Source organism: Rutidosis leptorrhynchoides, chromosome 6, assembly GCF_046630445.1.
Source record: "Rutidosis leptorrhynchoides isolate AG116_Rl617_1_P2 chromosome 6, CSIRO_AGI_Rlap_v1, whole genome shotgun sequence".
NCBI lineage: Eukaryota > Viridiplantae > Streptophyta > Magnoliopsida > Asterales > Asteraceae > Rutidosis > Rutidosis leptorrhynchoides.
In genome coordinates this window covers 422,949,861-422,970,317 of record NC_092338.1, presented here as the reverse complement: position 1 = coordinate 422,970,317, position 20,457 = coordinate 422,949,861, and the positions used below count along the sequence as shown (strand labels likewise).

The 20,457-nt window shown below is 32.5% G+C and overlaps 1 protein-coding gene across 1 annotated transcript; it reads right to left on the bottom strand.

Moving 5' to 3' along the window:
• Positions 1–13,678: 13,678 nt before the first annotated feature.
• LOC139855176 (uncharacterized mitochondrial protein AtMg01250-like) lies at positions 13,679–14,202 on the bottom strand. Its single transcript, XM_071844420.1, has 2 exons — positions 13,885–14,202; positions 13,679–13,786 (listed from the first exon to the last, which is right to left on the bottom strand). Exons 1-2 carry the CDS (start codon positions 14,200–14,202, stop codon positions 13,679–13,681), a joined length of 426 nt encoding a protein of 141 aa, XP_071700521.1.
• Positions 14,203–20,457: the final 6,255 nt, after the last annotated feature.

Here is a 20,457-nt window from a genome sequence, read left to right as displayed (position 1 = left end):
AAGTTGTTTCTGGTAAGTTTTTTGTTGACCCCCTAGGTTTGGGTTCGCCGAAAGACTTGATAATAATTTGCCTGATCAGTTTAGGGTTTTTGGGTTTAAATGTGTTATACCGTCGTTTCCATCATGAGGAACTGTGCTCCCAAATCATTGATGGAAACTGGTTTACAACAGTTAGTTCCTTTTAATTTTTTGTGCAAAAAATTTGGATATGCCTATGGTTTTACATTACATAAAGATATATCCAAATTCTCAAAGGCTAATATTAACACATAAAGGTATATTAATTAAATAGAAGACACTGAGTCCACTTGACCTCGCCAAAAATGTACTTGATTGAAAATTTTGTTCTTTTTATCAGATTTTTTTTTTTTTTTCTATTTTTCTAATTACTTGTATTTTACATACACAATAATCATATCTTTCTCAAATAGTATATGATTACAAATACTATAACTGTTGAATAAAAAGAACAATTAGAGAAAACATGAGATTAACATGTCAAACGTTTGATATGTGTGTGTGAACAGCAACGTGACCCAAACCCGTATTGACCTTTAATTAGAACCACACATATTTAACAAAATGTATTAAATATTATTGCATCCAATCCGATTAGTTTCAAGAACTTACTCATGCCCTTGTTTGGCAACATTGTTGATCCTTGTTTAGCAACATTGTTGAGTATTTTCTTGGCTGCAACCTTAGCTTGATATATGTTGGTGATCTATATTGCCGGTTCATCTTCATCCCCTGTAGCACCAACCAATTGCTCATCTAATGTAGATAATAATACCCTTTTACTAACAATTTTTATCAAACTTTTGATATTTCAAGCATATATAAGATATATTCTTTTGGTTTAACCTATGCACATGGTCAATTTTAATTCCTTCATCAACTTATTATTCGCCCCCGTGGTCTCTATAATTTTGTTGTAATCACCCTATTTTCCTTTTCCCGTTCTTATTGCATTTTAACCAACTATGTTGTTAATATATCTAAACAATTGTACCCACCAAAATACAAATCCAAATCTTGGTCACGTAAGATAAAACATTTTTCCCATTTACCACTCTCTCAACTTTTATAAGTTGCCAAACAATTAAAATTAATGTCATCCAAACACATTACTAAACGCATTACTAACTCTTTTACCCAACCCGTAAACAAAATACAAAACTTTTTTTTTTTTCAATAGAAAATTCCGCTCTATTAATGTCACTATAATATCTCATCCCGAAACCAAGCTTCCACATATTACCATTAATATTATAACACCTCAATTCCACAATAATAGTCCGAACAATTTTTTATTCTCAAGAGATGGAATAATAAGCAAACAAATCAAAGCAACACCAATAATTATCAAATCAAACAATTGCGCTAAAGTCCATTTACTATATCTCAACTGCTTAAACTCATCGAGTAAATTATCATCTAAAAACGGATTCTTCTCATCATTTTCACTAACAACTTTTCCTATAACCCATAATTTCGCTACTCGAATGGATCTTTGATCCATCTCCGGTACATCAATTAACCTAAACTTTGTTTTCGCTAGTAACAAAGTTGATTTCGCCTTCTTTAAGAAGCCATTAGCTGAACAAACCGCAACTGGCTCATCATCGCCAACAATAGTTCGACGACTATCAATATACCAGTGTCGTAACAGTTGTGGAACCTTTTCAGGCAACAAAACTTCATTTTGTAAACCCTAACACTAACTCTATTGGTATCCAGAATGAAGTTAGGGTTTCGTTGCATGAAGATGTGCCATAACAGTACGCCACCTGTCTATTGGTAGTCATCGAACTGCTGATGGCGATGATGTGTCGGTTGTGGTTTGTCCAGCTAATGCCTTGTTTAAGAAAATGAAATCAACTTTGTTTCCGACGTAAACGAAGTCTAGGTTAATTGATGTTCAGGAGTCGGATCAAATAGTGAAATTTGGGGTTATAGTAGAAGTCGGTAGTGAAATTGTTGAGGGGGATCATTTTTGGATGACGATTACTTAATTGAGTATAAACATTTGAGGTATAATAAATAGACTTTATTGCAATTGTGTTTAGTTTGATAATTATAGTTGCTGCTTTGATTTGTTTGTTTATTGTTCTATCTTATGAGCATAAAAAGTTGTTCGATCTTTTATTGTAGAAATAAGGTGTTATGATATTAGTGGTAATATGTGGAAGATGAGATGAGGGATTAGGATTATAGTGATATTAATAGAGCGGAATTTTCTATTGAGGAAAAAGGTTTTTTATTCGGGTTGCTGAAAGGAGTTCAGTATTTAATTTGGATGACGTTTATTTCAATTGTTTGGCAACTTATAAATGTTTAAAGCGTGGCATATGGAAAACATGTTGTCTTACTTGACCAAGACTTGAATTTTTTGGGTACGATTGTTTGGTTATTAAAAATGTTGTTGGTTAAAGTTCTTGCTTCTTCTTTTCATGTGAGCACGTTTTTTTGACTAGAAATCTTTATTTCAATCTTTATTTCATCAGTATCTAACTGGAACGTTTTTTGTCCTGCCGTTGATTAAAATTCAACAAGAACGAGAAGATAGGGTGATCACAAAACTACAGAGCATGAGGGGCGAATAATAAAGTTGATAAATGGATTAAAATTGACGACTTGCCATAGGTTAAACAACAAGACTATATCTGCTGGAATATGAAAATTTTTCGTAAGGGGTATTATTATCTACTTTAGATGAGTAATTGGCGGGTGTTTAGATGCATATATAATAAGCCAAGAACATATTCAACAATTTTGCTAAACAAGGCTCCGAGTAAATTCTTGAATCAAATTGGATTAGATGCAATAATATATAATACATTTTGTTTAAGATGTGTGGTACTTATGACAGGTTTGAGTTCACACACATATATCAATGTTGTAGATAGTTATTATACTGATATAACGAAAAATTTATCATTCAAAAATAATACAGAGTAGTTAATTGTTTTTACAACTATAACATTCATCGATAAAAATTAAATAACATTCATCGATAAATGTTCCTGATAACATTCATCGTGATGCATGTTATTCTTTGAACGTTTTTTTTTTTTTTTTTTTTTTCATCTTCTGTGAAGTTTTTATCAAAATTTAGCCCGATTTAGTGTTTAGGGCTTAGTGTTTTGGGTTTAGTCCTTAAACCCCAAACTCTAAACCGTTCGTGTTAAAAACTCAATCTAAACCCTAAACCTTAATTTCTAAACCCTAATTTCTAAGCCCTAGAAAACGCTCGAAAAATAACATGCATCAAGATGAATGTTATCAGGAACATTTATCGGTGAATGTTATTTCTTCGAGCGTTTTCGGGTCAAAATAATAACATCTATCACAATGTCTTTTTTTAATGTTCATATTTTCACGTAATCTTAATGTTTGTAAAAAAAAATTCAGAAAAAAAAAATTTATTTCCCCTCAAAAAAGTGGTTCCCTCTTGATTAAAACTTATATATATATATATATATATATATATATATATATATATATATATATATATATATATATATATATATATAAGTTTTAATCAAGAGGGAACCACTTTTTTGAGGGGAAATAAATTTTATATATATATAAACCCTAAACCTTAATTTCTAAACCCTAATTTCTAAACCCTAGAAAACGCTCGAAAAATAACATGCATCAAGATGAATGTTATTGATAAGGCTAAAAAGGAACATATATTTCATAGCAATATCCCTCCTAAATAATAGGTTTCATATGTAATTGTATTATATTTTCATTGTAATTGTTTAAATAAATAAGTGCGAAGACAAAAGGCGAAAACGAAGATTTGAAGACACAAACGTCCAAAAAGCTCAAATGTACAAGATACAATTCAAAAGGTTCAATTTATGGATGAAAAACATCTAAAAATTACAAGAGTACAAGTTACAAAACGCAAAGTACAAGATATTAAATTGTACGCAAGGACGTTCGAAAATCCGGAACCGGGACATGAGTCAACTATCAACGCCCGACGCAATGGACCAAAAATTATGAGTCAACTATGCACAAAAATAAAATATAATATATAAATAATTATATAAATTATTTATATATTATAAATATATATATAATCATGTCGACAAGCTATGAGACAAAGGATCCTGAGCTGGATTTTCAAACTCCACGACTCGCGGAGTTTGAAGGCCAAAAACTCCACGACTCGCGGAGCTGTCAGAAATCAAAACGCCTATAAAAGGCCATGCATTCGTTCGATAAAAAAATATAAATAATAATAATAATACTAAATAATAAATAAATAATATATATATATATATATATATATATATATATATATATATATATATATATATAGGGTAGTTTTATATTAGATTAGTTCGGGTTATGTAAAGGTTATTTTACGGGTTTTGAAGTCGAAATTCTGTCCGTGTACCACTACGCGATAAATAATCAATGTAAGCTATGTTCTCCTTTTTAAATTAATGTCTCGTACTTAAGTTATTATTATGCTTATTTAAGACGAAGTAATCATGATGTTGGGCTAAAATACTAAAATTGGGTAATTGGGCTTTGTACCATAATTGGGATTTGGACAAAAGAACGACACTTGTGGAAATTAGACTATGGGCTATTAATGGGCTTTATATTTGTTTAACTAAATGATAGTTTGTTAATTTTAATATAAAGATTTACAATTGGACGTCCATATAAATAACCATATACACTCGATCGGACACGATGGGCGGGGTATTTATATGTATGAATAATCGTTCATTTAACCGGACACGGGAATGGATTAATAGTCTATGGAATTATTAAAACAGGGGTAAAATTATGTACAAGGACACTTGGCGTAATTGTTAACAAAGTATTAAAACCTTGGGTTACACGCAGTCGATATCTTGGTGTAATTATTAAACAAAGTATTAAAACCTTGTTACAGTTTAAGTCCCCAATTAGTTGGAATATTTAACTTCGGGTATAAGGATAATTTGACGAGGATACTCGCACTTTATATTTATGACTGATGGACTGTTATGGACAAAAACCAGACGGACATATTAAATAATCCAGGACAAATGACAATTAACCCATGGGCATAAAATTAAAATCAACACGTCAAATATCATGATTACGGAAGTTTAAATAAACATAATTATTTTATTTTATATTTCATCGCACCTTTAATTATTCGTCATTTATATTTTTTGTTATTTATTTTATTTTGTTAATTAAATTTACTTTACGCTTCGTTTAAAATATAAAATCGACAAACCGGTCATTAAACGGTAAACCCCCCTTTTATATATTATTATATATATATATTTATATATTTTTGTACAAATATAGTTGTTTAAAAATAAAGTGTAACCGTCTCCCTGTGGAACGAACCGGACTTACTAAAAACTATACTACTCTACGATTAGGTACACTGCCTATAGTGTTGTAGCAAGGTTTAGGTATATCCCATTTGTAAATAAATAATTAAAACTTGTGTAATTTGTATCGCTTTTCCTAGTAAAAATATAAACTATTTCATACCCCCACGCTACGACATCAAGTTTTTGGCGCCGCTGCCGGGGACTCGGCGAAACTCTATATTTTTAATTTATTTTTGTATAAATATAAATATATTTATATATATTTTTAGAAAAACAATATAAAATTTAAAAAAAAGAAAAAAAAAACACGTTTTTCAAACTCCACGACTCGCGGAGTTTGCAGGCTTAAAACTCCACGACTCGCGGAGCCACCCTGACAGACGCACCCAGAACCCTAATTTGGCATTTATTACGAGTATAATTTAATTATTATTATTAAAACTTAATTAAGTTTATATTTAATATTAATATTTAGTTTTAGTTTTTAAATTAATTTGTATTTTAAATATTAATTAGTATTATTAAATATATATATATAAATTAATACTTTTATAAAATAAATAATATAAAAATAATATTTTTATAAAAATTATAATTTTTACAACTTTAATTTTATTTTTATATTTTGTATATTTTTAATCGTTTAATCGTAATATTGTATATTTATTGTTCGTAGCTAGTTTTAAGTTCTAGTATTTTGCCGTAGCTTATTTTTATTTTTAGATTTTTAGGCTTTGCCGTTAAATCCCTTAAGTGCTATTTCTTTAGACTAAGATTTAGGTGCTTTTGAATTTTGCGACGATTTTAAAATTTTAGTGCCTTTTAAGTCACGACTCGCTACTTTCTTATTTTTATTTTTTGACGTTTTTCAACGCGCATTCTTTTTCTTTCTTATTTCTCGACGCTTTAGTTTTTAGGACTTAGAAATTTTCTCTATTTCTTATCTAATATCTCAAACGAAAAGAAAAATTATTTAAGTGGTTAAATTAATGGACGTTGACAATTTTCTGCTTCGTAGTAATAGTTGGATTTGTTAGTGGTTGAGTTGTGAGCTTCCGATTTAAAGGGTTCTAGCTCCCTGCTGCATCTTTTGGCTATTCGAAACGTGGGCAAAAGCAGAAAAGTCTATTAACTGGACAACTTATATAAGTTTTTTTATTTTTATAACTAATAGGATAATTAGTAAATGCACCACATTGTAGCTAAAATTTGGTCATCGCAATAAAATGAAAAATTTTGAAAACAAGGCTATGGAAACTCTTTTTGATATCCAAAATCAATTAAATCAATACTCTCAAACGGGTGTTGATGACAATTCGTTCGGTCAATCTTGGATCACGAATGACGAAACAATAACTGGTTGTGAAATCTGTGAAAATTATCACTCAACATGGGAATGTTATTATTACGTTCCTATGGAAAATTACGCACCCACGGAACCTGAATGGAATGATTATGAAGAATACAATTCAAATTTGGATTATTCCCAAGAATATTTCCAAACTCAACAACCAGTAGACGAGGAAAATTACGTGTCTGAAAATTTATTAGACAATATGAAAATCAAACTCGAAGAACTCAATGCTCAAAATGAACAAATGAGAGAGTTTGTAAACCGGCAAGCTGAAACTCTATCAGACTACACACCTGTTGATCTGAGGAGTATTGTGCAAGAAAATCTCATATCATCGAATTTTGATGAATTCGAGAGCTCCGAAATTACCAACTATCCCGATGATACTTTTTATTCAGTCTTACCAATTTCACAACATATCGACACATTAGCCTCTACCGACGAAATCATCGATCCATCAATGGATAAAGAAGAAGTAAGGGTGACAAATTGGTACTCTTGGGAAAACGATAACGTTGAAAATTTTACCCCCGAGATCAAAATGGTGAGACCAATAAGTACCGTTAATGAAGAAGAATCTACTCCAATCCCGAAATTCACCATTCCACAACCTTCCAACCCAATATTCTCAATAGACGAGTCATCTACCGAAGATGAACTACGAGCTTTAATAGATAATGACACCTCGAATTTCACCCAATTGGGTAATAGAGGTGAAACCTTTGATCCCGAGAATGAACGGAAGGAAATGTTAGGAATTATCCACCCTATAGAAATATGTATGTCGATGTATATCGATCCATTTGACCAAGAACCAGAAAAGAGACATATCCATTCACTAAAAGCTACACTTAAAAAAGAATTAAGTATCGGGTGGGTCTAAACTTTAAACCCATTGATATATTTTATGCCACCCGAGATGTAAATAACTGGCTCACTCTTTTAATTCGTGGAACTTATTCTACCGACTTCACATGTCGTCAGCTAAGTATGGGGAAGTCTAACCCCACTTAACGTTAAATTAGGGGTTCGGGTTAGTGCATAACTCGTTAATAAAAATGCATGATTAGGGTAAAAGACGCATTTTTAAAGATTAGCAAACAATTCAGAAAAGCAACCGTTTTTGAAGAAAAATATGTGTGATAAAACAAGAAGGAATAAACGATGAGGCGCGCCATCTATCATTCGACGAGCTTTGTAATTAAAAACTGGGTATTTTCAATCACTTTTCTACACTAATCACCCTCATTAATTTATAATTAGAGTCTGATTTCATGCAAATGAGGGCATTGCATGATCTCAAGTGTGGGGAAGGGTTATAAATTCTCTCGGGTTTATACTTGGCTTATTTTCTAAATATTGTGAAAATTTTAAAATTTTTCAACTAAATGAATTCAAAATCATGTTTATACATATTTATGAACGGTGAAAACTAGGTGTTAATACCGAAATTATCGTTACCTCGGAAAGGACATAAATTGAGAAACACCCTAAAACGCTTGAATTCATTTAAAATGGAATAAAGGAGAATAAAAAGGCAAAGAAAGAAACTAAGTGTGGGGAGAATGTACCTAGTTATTTAATTAAAAACTATCTAGCACATGTTTCCGTAAAGTTATTGCAGGTGTTTTTGTTTTGGACTAAATTAACTGTTTTACCCGATGAAAGAAAAGAAAAGATGGATCTACACGATGAATCAATTCCATCATTAAAAGGAAGTAAAGTCTTCCGAAAAAGACGCGCTTCTTGATTTAGGTCAAGAAGTTGTCGTCCAGACCAGCTGTAGGTTGACGAAAAATCTAGAAAAGTCATCTCTAAAATCAGCAGGAAATCCACGGACCTCAGTATCAAACAGGGTCGCCAAGTGGTCAGACTTATCCTAACCATGAGAGGATCTGTCTCGTAAAATGGGGAGGGCGCCGTGCAAATTAGCTTGATAAGACTAATGAATCAGATCCCCAGAAAGGATAATCTCCTTAAAAGATCAAAAATCAGCTTTTAAGACTGATATTACTCAATCCTTGAGATTGACCTTAAAGATTGAGAATTCAAACTCATGGAATTCAATGATATCTAAACTCGAGCTTGAACGAGAAAATATTTTGATCAAAATTACAAACCGATTTGTTTTCTGAAAACCTATTTTCAATGCGTTCATTACCATTGAACGTAAAATCCTAGGATTTCACCTGGAATTCATTAGGTCACCTGAACCAAATCGGGTGTCAACCGTAAGAACGGTGGTTGCATAGCATGGTCGAAGACAGGACCTTGTGCCAGACCGAAAAATCATAGGATGATCTTTACTATTGCTCCTACAAAGGATAGTACTAGCATCCGACACGTATATAGACCATAATCAAAAGCAAGTCACGGGACATTGCCTTAACAGTTGCTTGTTCATCGCTTTCCTTTACAACCGGACGGTAGTTTACCGAAAGGTAATATACGGGACAAGTAAACTGGACGTGTTGTTTTCCTAATACAAGGTTAGCAAGTGGGTAACACAAAACCACAAGTGTTGAGCTAAAATTTTCAAATCTGAAACCCACAAAACTCACAAAAATATTTTGCAACACCGGTGAAGGGTTATTCCGAAAAACTTATCTAGGGTAAAAGCTAGATTGAATTTTCAAAGATCAAATGTTTTCATAAAGATCCAATTTCCTTAAGGATCTATATTTTCATAGTCATGTGGGACTGTAAACCGCCTTTCAAATGTGCACTTTGCTTTGGAAATCGAAAGTAAATCGGCTATTTGATTGCAAGTGTCGTTGACCTAAACCCGAGGCAACTGTGGATGACACACCCACCTTTAACCATGGTTCTATCGTTACTATCATTGTTTATATCACCATATCAAAATCACTGATGTACAAAGTGTGATGAATAAAAAAGTGATTCATGTATGTTTTTATTTCAAGTTCTGTATTGCTTGAGGACAAGCAACGCTCAAGTGTGGGGATATTTGATAAGGCTAAAAAGGAACATATATTTCATAGCAATATCCCTCCTAAATAATAGGTTTCATATGTAATTGTATTATATTTTCATTGTAATTGTTTAAATAAATAAGTGCGAAGACAAAAGGCGAAAACGAAGATTTGAAGACACAAACGTCCAAAAAGCTCAAATGTACAAGATACAATTCAAAAGGTTCAATTTATGGATGAAAACCATCTAAAAATTACAAGAGTACAAGTTACAAAACGCAAAGTACAAGATATTAAATTGTACGCAAGGACGTTCGAAAATCCGGAACCGGGACATGAGTCAACTATCAACGCCCGACGCAATGGACCAAAAATTATGAGTCAACTATGCACAAAAATAAAATATAATATATAAATAATTATATAAATTATTTATATATTATAAATATATATATAATCATGTCGACAAGCTATGAGACAAAGGATCCTGAGCTGGATTTTCAAACTCCACGACTCGCGGAGTTTGAAGGCCAAAAACTCCACGACTCGCGGAGCTGTCAGAAATCAAAACGCCTATAAAAGGCCATGCATTCGTTCGATAAAAAAATATAAATAATAATAATAATACTAAATAATAAATAAATATATATATAATATATATATATATATATATATATAGTATAGGGTAGTTTTATATTAGATTAGTTCGGGTTATGTAAAGGTTATTTTACGGGTTTTGAAGTCGAAATTCTGTCCGTGTACCACTACGCGATAAATAATCAATGTAAGCTATGTTCTCCTTTTTAAATTAATGTCTCGTACTTAAGTTATTATTATGCTTATTTAAGACGGAGTAATCATGATGTTGGGCTAAAATACTAAAATTGGGTAATTGGGCTTTGTACCATAATTGGGGTTTGGACAAAAGAACGACACTTGTGGAAATTAGACTATGGGCTATTAATGGGCTTTATATTTGTTTAACTAAATGATAGTTTGTTAATTTTAATATAAAGATTTACAATTGGACGTCCCTATAAATAACCATATACACTCGATCGGACACGATGGGCGGGGTATTTATATGTATGAATAATCGTTCATTTAACCGGACACGGGAATGGATTAATAGTCTATGGAATTATTAAAACAGGGGTAAAATTATGTACAAGGACACTTGGTGTAATTGTTAACAAAGTATTAAAACCTTGGGTTACACGCAGTCGATATCTTGGTGTAATTATTAAACAAAGTATTAAAACCTTGTTACAGTTTAAGTCCCCAATTAGTTGGAATATTTAACTTCGGGTATAAGGATAATTTGACGAGGATACTCGCACTTTATATTTATGACTGATGGACTGTTATGGACATAAACCAGACGGACATATTAAATAATCCAGGACAAAGGACAATTAACCCATGGGCATAAAATTAAAATCAACACGTCAAATATCATGATTACGGAAGTTTAAATAAGCATAATTATTTTATTTTATATTTCATTGCACCTTTAATTATTCGTCATTTATATTTTTTGTTATTTATTTTATTTTGTTAATTAAATTTACTTTACGCTTCGCTTAAAATATAAAATCGACAAACCGGTCATTAAACGGTAAACCCCCCTTTTATATATTATTATATATATATTTATATATTTTTGTACAAATATAGTTGTTTAAAAATAAAGTGTAACCGTCTCCCTGTGGAACGAACCGGACTTACTAAAAACTATACTACTCTACGATTAGGTACACTGCCTATAGTGTTGTAGCAAGGTTTAGGTATATCCCATTTGTAAATAAATAATTAAAACTTGTGTAATTTGTATCGCTTTTCCTAGTAAAAATATAAACTATTTCATACCCCCACGCTACGACATCAGTTATCAGGAACATTTATCGGTGAATGTTATTTCTTCGAGTGTTTTCTGGTCAAAATAATAACATCTATCACAATGTCTTTTTTTTAATGTTCATATTTTCACGTAATCTTAATGTTTGTAAAAAAAAATTCAGAAAAAAAATTTATTTCCCCTTTAAAAAGTGGTTCCCTCTTAATTAAAACATATATATATATATATATATATATATATATATATATATATATATATATATATATACATGTTAATGTTTTTTCAAGAAAGAAGAGCACTTTCATTATCTCTCAACAATACAAAAACAGTTGTAAACACACTCCATCAAATGTTGAACATTGGGATATTACTTATTGTGATCTGGCTTCTTATTCTCAAAGTTGCAACTACACAATTCTTCATATATTTTAGTTCGAACTGCTTTTTTTTTAACGGCAAAAAAGCATTTTATTAAAAAATGAGAATGCACATGTTACAATGTATCGAAATTAAAACGAAAAAATATATATCTAGGAGTAAAGCAACACGAGGTTAAAGACTAGTTAAAAACGGAAGACAAGATAAGCCCATCGAGAAACGTAGGAAAACGCCGTAGTCCGTTCATTATCGTTGAGGGGGGATTTAACTTGAATAAATACAAGCTGAGATGACCCGAAGCACAGTGTTGGCAATTCAACGACAACGACAAAGCACACTGAGCCACCCCAATTTCTCCTCGTCCAAAACGACTACTCCGGGAGTGAGGCAAAAAACCTACTAGATGGGATATTTATTAGCCAATACCAGACCTCCTAGATAATAAAGCGTTTGAATCATATGCTCGGGGGTTTGAAATCCATGTGTCTCAATCTACATTATAACCACTCCTGTTAGATATCCATTCGAAACTTTTGAGTTGGATTTCTTTGAACACCATCACACTCGTCGGTTTAGCTCATATTCCTATTTTTCCAAATCATGTACCCAGTCACCCATTCGATGGCTTGCCATAATTGTTTGCCAGCCTCAGAAGAAAACGAGTGCCCATTCCCCAAGAATGTTTCGTTTATGCTTAGATTTGAATAAGGGCCAATATTCCACCAATCAACAACCCGATTCCAAATATCAAGAGCAAAAGAACATAAAATGAGGGAGTGTTCCACTGTCTCCAAACCGCTGTCACAAACGGGACATCCTACCGTCCCCAAATCCATGCCACGCTTATCAAGTTCGATCCTGGTAGGTAAACGTTTGAGTCGTGCTCTCCAAATAAATATTTCGACTTTGAGAGGGACCAATTTGTTTCTAATCGTCTCAGCTATCAGAGGTTGAGCCACCATTCCTTCCCGTACCAGAATATCCGTGAGATTATTAACCGAAAACGAGCCATCACTGCTCCATAACCAAGTCCATTCTTCGCGACCTGCACTACATGGTACAAAACTAGACAAAAGATCAGTAAGGGTGGTGAGGTCCCCGCTCAATCTCCCCGAGATATTCCGGGACCAACACCACGTGGTATAAAAAGAGTTACCCCCAATGAGCCCGTTCAAGAATAGAAACATTTTTATTAGTTTCGAGCCGGTAAAGTCTATTAAATTTATCTTTTAGCAAACTGTCCCCAAGCCAAAACTCATCCCAAAACCTAGTGCACGAACCGTCTGTAATTCTTTTTTTAAACGAGTTAGCAAATGATGTGCCTTTGTGATTTAGGTTAATACCCACTTTAATAATACCCGCCCAAATGGAATAGAGACGATTTGGCGGGGGGAGGCCCTAGCCCCCCTTCGTCACCATAAATACTTTTGATAACAGACACCCAAAGAGAACCATTCTCCTGTTTAAAACACCACCACCATTTTGCTAACAGAGCATGATTTTTTAAGGCAAGTGGGGCGATGTCTAACTCACCCAGATCACGCGGTTTAATGTAGGTTTCCCATTTGACCCATGCCATTTTAGAGATGTCGGAAGACCCGCCCCAAAAATACCGACGCCTTAAACCCTCTAATTTGTCCACGACACAAGAGGGAGCCGAATATAGGGAAAAAAAATAGAGAGGTAAGCTAGATAAGACCGATTTAATCAGAGTAAGCCTTCCCCCGTATGATAGCGATCTAGCTTTCCAATCCGCGAGCCGTTTCCCGAACTTTTCGAAAACCGGTTCCTATGCTTTAGACTGTTTCATCGACGAACCGATATGGAGCCCAAGATAGTTAATAGGTAACGTACCCGCCATACAACCAAGCCAACCCGCCATGCTATCTGTTTCCCCCTAGATACACCTAAGCCATAAACACAACTCTTATGAAAGTTTCTTCGTAAACCCGAGGCCGCTTCAAAGCATTTGAGGATTTTAGTGAGGTTTCGCACATTTCTCCTATTCCAATCATCAAAGAACAACGTGTCGTCCGCATATTGTAAGTGCGTGACCCTGGTACCTCCCCTCCCAATACGAATCCCATCAAAACGATTAGAGGCCGCGACTGTTTTCGTTAGGTGGTTCAATCCCTCGGCCACCATGATGAATAAGTACGGGGATAGAGGATCCCCTTGACGAACCCCTTTTTGCAGAGAGAATTCTTTTGTAGGAGACCCGTTAATCAGAATTGAAATTGAAGCCGACGATAAACACGCATGAATCCATTTGCACCACCTAGAACCGAAACCCATTAGTGCCATGATCTCCATTAGAAAGTTCCAATTAATGCTGTCGAAGGCCTTCTCAAAGTCGTATTAGAAAGTTCGAACTGCTTTTAGTCGTATTCTTGTTTGGTAAAGCATGCAAGACTACATGAAGCCTTTAGTTTCTTGTTTATAAAGCATCCGTTTGATGTCGGCGATCTTTGTGAAGTTGACTGTCCAGGTAAATATTTAATTTTGCATAACCTTTTTCCTGTCAAAATAAACATTTAATGGCTTCTTGATTTAGTTTTATCAATAATAAAGGAACTGATTAACAGTAAAGTTACGTTTCATTTTGGGGCAGATTTCTTTGTTATAAGATCTTATCGGTTTAAGTTTCCAACTTTTGCTGATTACAGATGGTGGTGGAGGAGATATTAACCACTCGTTTCTTGAATGATAACCAGAAGAAGATTACATACCCGAACAGTGTATTGGCTACAAAACCAATAGCCAATTATTATCATAGTCTACATATGAGCAGTGGCGGAACTTGACCCCGACTCGAGAGGGGGCGAAACTAATTGAAGGGGGTAAGAAACTAATCGAAGGGGGGTAAACACTAAAAAAAACCTTATTTTTTCGTAAATTATTTTTTTTTTTTTAGTGTAAAAATTTTTTTCCCCCGAAATCGAGGGGGGGCGGATACCCCCTTTTGTCCCTTAAATGTTCCGCCCCTGCATATGAGAGATGCTATTGATTTTTGTATACATGTATCAACTCCTGATGAAAAGATCGACTTGATGAAGGAGAAAATAATAAGGTATGTCGTGTATAAGTTAGTTATGTTATAATTCAGTAGGCTTATAACTACCTTTAATGGTTATAAGAACAAAGAGAGAAAAAGAGAGAAGAATGAGAGAAGAAATATTGATATTGATATTTCAAGAGAAATGGTGCACCTTAAATGGCTACCATACATGTCTATTTATAGTATAAAATATTACTATGCAAGAAATATAATAATAATAAAATTAACATCCAATCTAGATATTTTATAACACTCCTCCTTGGATGACAATTTTATTAGAGAATAACTAGTACTGTCTCGTTAAAAACCTTGCTAAAGAAAACCCATTGGGATAAAACTTTAGCTAAGGGAAAAAGAGTGCAGCATAGAGTTGACTCCCCCTCAAGTAGGCAACGCCTGAGTTGTTACATCTTCTGAACATGCCTCATGCCAATATTATGAACGTGTGTTCTGAAAATAGCAGTTGGCAGTGCTTTGGTATAAAGATCAGCAGAGTTGTTGATTGAACGTATCTCATTTTAATCTGGTTGTCTTTTACGAGATCTTGAGTATATGAGAAGAATCTGAGGTTTTCATCTGAAACTGTATCATCTAAATCTTTTATGTAGAAGTTTAGCCCCTGTGATTTGTCTACAATCTCCTTCATGGTTTGCTCAAACCCTTGTTTCAATTCATATTCCCTTGTAGTCTTTTCTGAGCCTTACCAATATACCATTCTTTTCCATCAAACTTATGACCGTTAAGACCGTTTATAGCTTTAGCGCCTCGTCAGCATTTATGTTTTGTTCTGTCATTTTTGATACTCTTCTTTCATTTGTATTATGTAAGCTGTATTATCTTCATAGATAGTTGTTACGCTTTTATAGCGTTCTAGTCCACAAGAATCAATAATGATTTGTATCATTGATCTTAACTAAAATCATTCCCGAGTAGCTTCATGTAATGCAATCACTTCGGCATGATTTGATGATGTTGCAACAAGTGTTTGTTTTGAGAACGTCATGATATTGCGGTGCCTCCATTTAGGAATACATATCCAGTTTGAGATTTAGCTTTATGTAGATCGGATAAATAATCTGCATCTGTATAACCAAACAAATCTTGTTTCGAGTTGTTAGAATAAAATAATTATAAATCAGTAGTTCCCCGAAGGTATCAAACTATTTGTTTGATCCCATTCCAATGTCTTTTGGTAGGGGCTGAGCTGAACCTTGTCAACAAATTAACTGCAAAAGAAATGTCAGATCTTGTATAATCTATAAGATACATAAGAACCTCAATTGCACTAAAATATAGAACTTCCGATCTGTTAAAATTTTCATGATCTTCGCAGGGATGAAATAGATCAGTGTCAATATTGAGTGATCTAACAACAATGAGTTTGTCTTTAAAAAAAAAAAATGTTTTAAAATCTTTTCGGTATAAGTTGTTTGATGTACAAGTAAACCATTAGGCATATGCTCAATTTGCAATCCAAGGTAATACTTGGTTTTTTCAAGATCTTTCATTTCAAAATAATTCTTTAGAAGTTGAATGATTTCATAGATCTCTTTATTTGTTCATATGATGTTAAGAACATTGACATAAACAACTACGATCTCATATCCGAACATTGTTTTTATAAAACATACGTGCAAAATAAGTTTATATTTATACCCTTTTTTTTATATCAAGTAGTCATTTAATCGGTTATACCACATATGTCCCGTTTGTATAAACCCACTTAGAAATCTTTGTGATTTAATGGAATATATTCCCTTGAGTTTTACATTAGATGCTTATGATACCTTAACCCTTTAGGTATATTCATATATATCACTATTAAGTGATCCATACAGATAAGTAGTAACAACATTCATGAGATGCATTTAAATAACTACCAGGTTGATTAAGTATCTAATAAGTAATTGTATCTATTACAGGAGGATAATTTTTCCTCCTAATTCATTTCTGGTCTTTGTGGGAAATATTGAGTTACAAGTCTAGTTTTGCCTTGTAACTTCATTTGCACATTTCTTTTCGGATAAAAATTCATTTGTATCCCATACGTTTCACATCTTTAAAAGTGATAACGATTGATCCGAAAACTTTTCTTTTATCGAGCGATTCTAATTCAGCTCTTATTGCTCCTTTCCATTGAGCTCAATCATGTCCATTTTGTATATTCAATGACAGATTTTAGTTCCAGATCATCATCTTTATTCATGATGTCATTGTAACATTATATGAAAATATCTCATAGAGATTTTAGTTTCATTTCGGTTCCATAATATTGCATAATTTATCGCAATTTTAGTATTTACATTTATCAATATCCTCTGCAGAAGGAATATTGATTTGTGGTTCTTCTTGAACACTTTCTCTTACCTCATTATCAGCTGATTTTCTTTTTCGAGGATTTTTATCTTCGGAACCAATTGATCTTCCACGTTTGATGCGTGGCAAAGACTCAACAGTGACATTATTGCCAGCTTTTGGAATTTCAGTTCGAGCTGGAGCATTTATCGCTGGTATATATGATTTAGTCACTTTTTTATATCTGTAAATGCATAAAGTAATTAATTTGCAAGTTCTTGCATATGCATTATTTTTGAACTTTCGTTTCACATTCTTTTGTGCGAGTTCAATATACCTTAATTGATGTTCACATCATGAAGCATCATTTTATTTTTTATTTTTATTTCTCCCCCTAATCTAGGGAACAATGTTTTATTAAAATGACAATCAGCAAAACGTGCTGTAAAAACATCACCCATCATGGGTTCAATATATCTTATGATTGAAGATGTTTTATATCCAAAATATATTATCATCTTTCTTTGAAGAACCATTTTATTGTGTTGTGGTGATACAATTGGAACATACACTGCACAACCAATGTTTTAAGGTAGAAAATATTTGGCTCTTGGCCAAAATCAAGTATTAAGTGAAAATATTTACGACTTCCACATGGTATAATGCGAATTAATGTCGCAGCATGTAAATTTACATGTCCACATATAAATATTGAGAGATTTGTACTCATTATCAATTGTCTAGTTATTAGCTGTAAGCGTTTATCTATTGATTCAACTAAACCAATTTTGTGTATGCACATGAGCAACTGGATGTTCAACAACAATCCCTGTAGATATATAATAATCATTAAATGCTTGAGATGTTAACTCACCAGCATTATCAAGTCTCATCCTTTTAATGGTGTAATCAGAATAATGTGTTCTCAATTTAATAATTTGTGCAAGAAACTTTGCAAATGCCATATTACGGCTTGATAACATACAAATATGAGACCATCCGCTAGATGCGTCTATTAGAACCATGAAATATCAAAATGGTTCACATGATGGATGAATTGGTTCATATATCTTACCTTGAATTCTTTCAAGAAACATTTGTGATTCTTTTTCACAATATACTTTTCATTAATAATCATATGTGCTTTCCATTAATCAACATATGTGTTTTTTTTTTTCTTCATAAATCACCATATGTGCTTTTTTTTTTATCATATATCCTTTTCACCATATACGCTTTTAATCATATGCGCTGTGTTTTTCACCATATGCGCTTTTAATCATATGCGATTTTCATCATATGCGTTGTGCTTTTCATCATATTCGCTTTTTATCATATGCGCTTATCATATGCGATGCGCTTTTTATCATATGCGCTTTTTTATGTGAATAGTAAATTAATTAATTTCGTTTTACTATTCATATGAATTAATTTAGATTTAATATTTTGTTAATTGAGTAATATATATATACATCATATACTTGTGACTCCGAAGGCTCAAATGAATTTGACCATATAGTTATACGTTGTACCTTGCACATTAATTTTCAGTAGAAGCTTTAGATGCATATTATTTTCAGTAGAAGCTTTAGATGAACTTTTTTTTTAATCACCAAATACCACAAACACTTTGTTTGCGTTTGTTCATAGTCATCAATGAAAACCATTTTCTTTAATTTTATTTTATACAATAAAATTAACGCATCATTATTCTTTTCAAAAAACAATAATCTATTGTTATTGTTCACTTGTGCCATGTTTAACAACAAAAGTCAACAACCTCTGTCTTGTTTGTTGTGGCAACCAAAAACAACCTTTGCTTTTGTTACCGAGAATCCAAGACCAAAAAACAATTAATTTTTAATTAATCTTTTATCAAAATCATAAATGATTTTATTGATCTACGTTGATATGGCCATAAAGAATTGACGGCTGACCTACTTTTGTAAGTGTATTTCGGCTATCATCCCGAAAACGCACAACGACCTTTTTTTTTTTTTTTTATGAACTATTTGTTTCATATCTAGCTTAGGCAATTATTGTGAACATTTGGTCCCTATAAGAGCATTTATTTTTTAGACTTTTAGTTGATTTGTACTTGTCACAATTAGGGATAGCACCCGCGGGTCGTGGATGCGGATCCATTGGATCCATCACCCGTACCCGCGGATTTTTTTTTAAGAGACATCCAATTGAACCCTTGTTCGTTGAAACAATTTGACTATATTTTTACTCCCCATTATTAAACGGGCCATTTTGATGCACACTCTTAAAAAAAATAATTTGTTTTTTAAGTTTTATTATTCACCCTCCTTTTTTCAACGGTCACGTTTTTAACAAAACATTTGACAAGTTTGGAAAAAAAAATTTTTATTGATTATCATCAAAAGTTTTCTATTGTCACTCTACTGGATGGAATTATGGCATACAACCAAAATTGCAACCCAACACTACATAAGAACAAAAAGGTTGTTTTTAATTAACATATGTATATGTGTTAAACTCGGAATAATAATAACTTATTTTAGAAAATTAACATAAGACATGTTGAAACATTTTTGTCACATTTAGCTCATCAAGTCTAATACTTATCATTGATAGATTTTATCACGTCTAGGAGATGTTTACTTTTTTCTTGTATTAAGTCCTACTTTCATTTACCTTTGTTTGGAAAAAAGTTTTTTTTTTTACTTTGCTTTCCCCCTTTCTGTAAAACTCATTTAAACACTTTCTTTGTTTTTTTTTTTTAAAAAAAAACTTCCTTTTTTTTTACGTTACCCGTAAATTATAAATATATAAAAAAAACTTTTTGTTTAAATTTTTTTTTTCTAGTTTTTAAAAGGCCACTTGACCAATTTTTTAATTCTTTCACAACACCTGATATCGTGATCGTGACCTTTCACCAAAGCAAGAGATATTCTTGATAAACTAAACACGGACTCGTGTTTGAAATTGTCGGCCACAAAAAAATTCATTTGATAAAAGTATATATTTTTTTTTAGTTATAGAAGGAGACCACTTCATTTTCAATACTTCATTTTTGACAAAAAAACTATTCCATTTTACCATCCCTTTTTTTTCTTCTTACTTTAACTTTTAAGATATACTTTTAATAAAAATACAAACTACTTTTTCTTATTTTAACTTTTAAGATTTACTTTTAATAAAAATACAAACTACTTTTTCTTATTTTAACTTTTAAGATTTACTTTTAA

What these genes read in the sequence shown, in the direction of transcription:
- LOC139855176 (XM_071844420.1), bottom strand. Translation starts at nt 14,202, where the DNA reads ATGGAGATCATGGCACTAATGGGTTTCGGTTCTAGGTGGTGCAAATGG. An exon ending in ATGATTGGAATAGGAGAAAT is followed by an intron (nt 13,787 to 13,884) that starts GTGCGAAACCTC and finishes AGGTGTATCTAG; the next exon opens with GGGGAAACAGATAGCATGGC.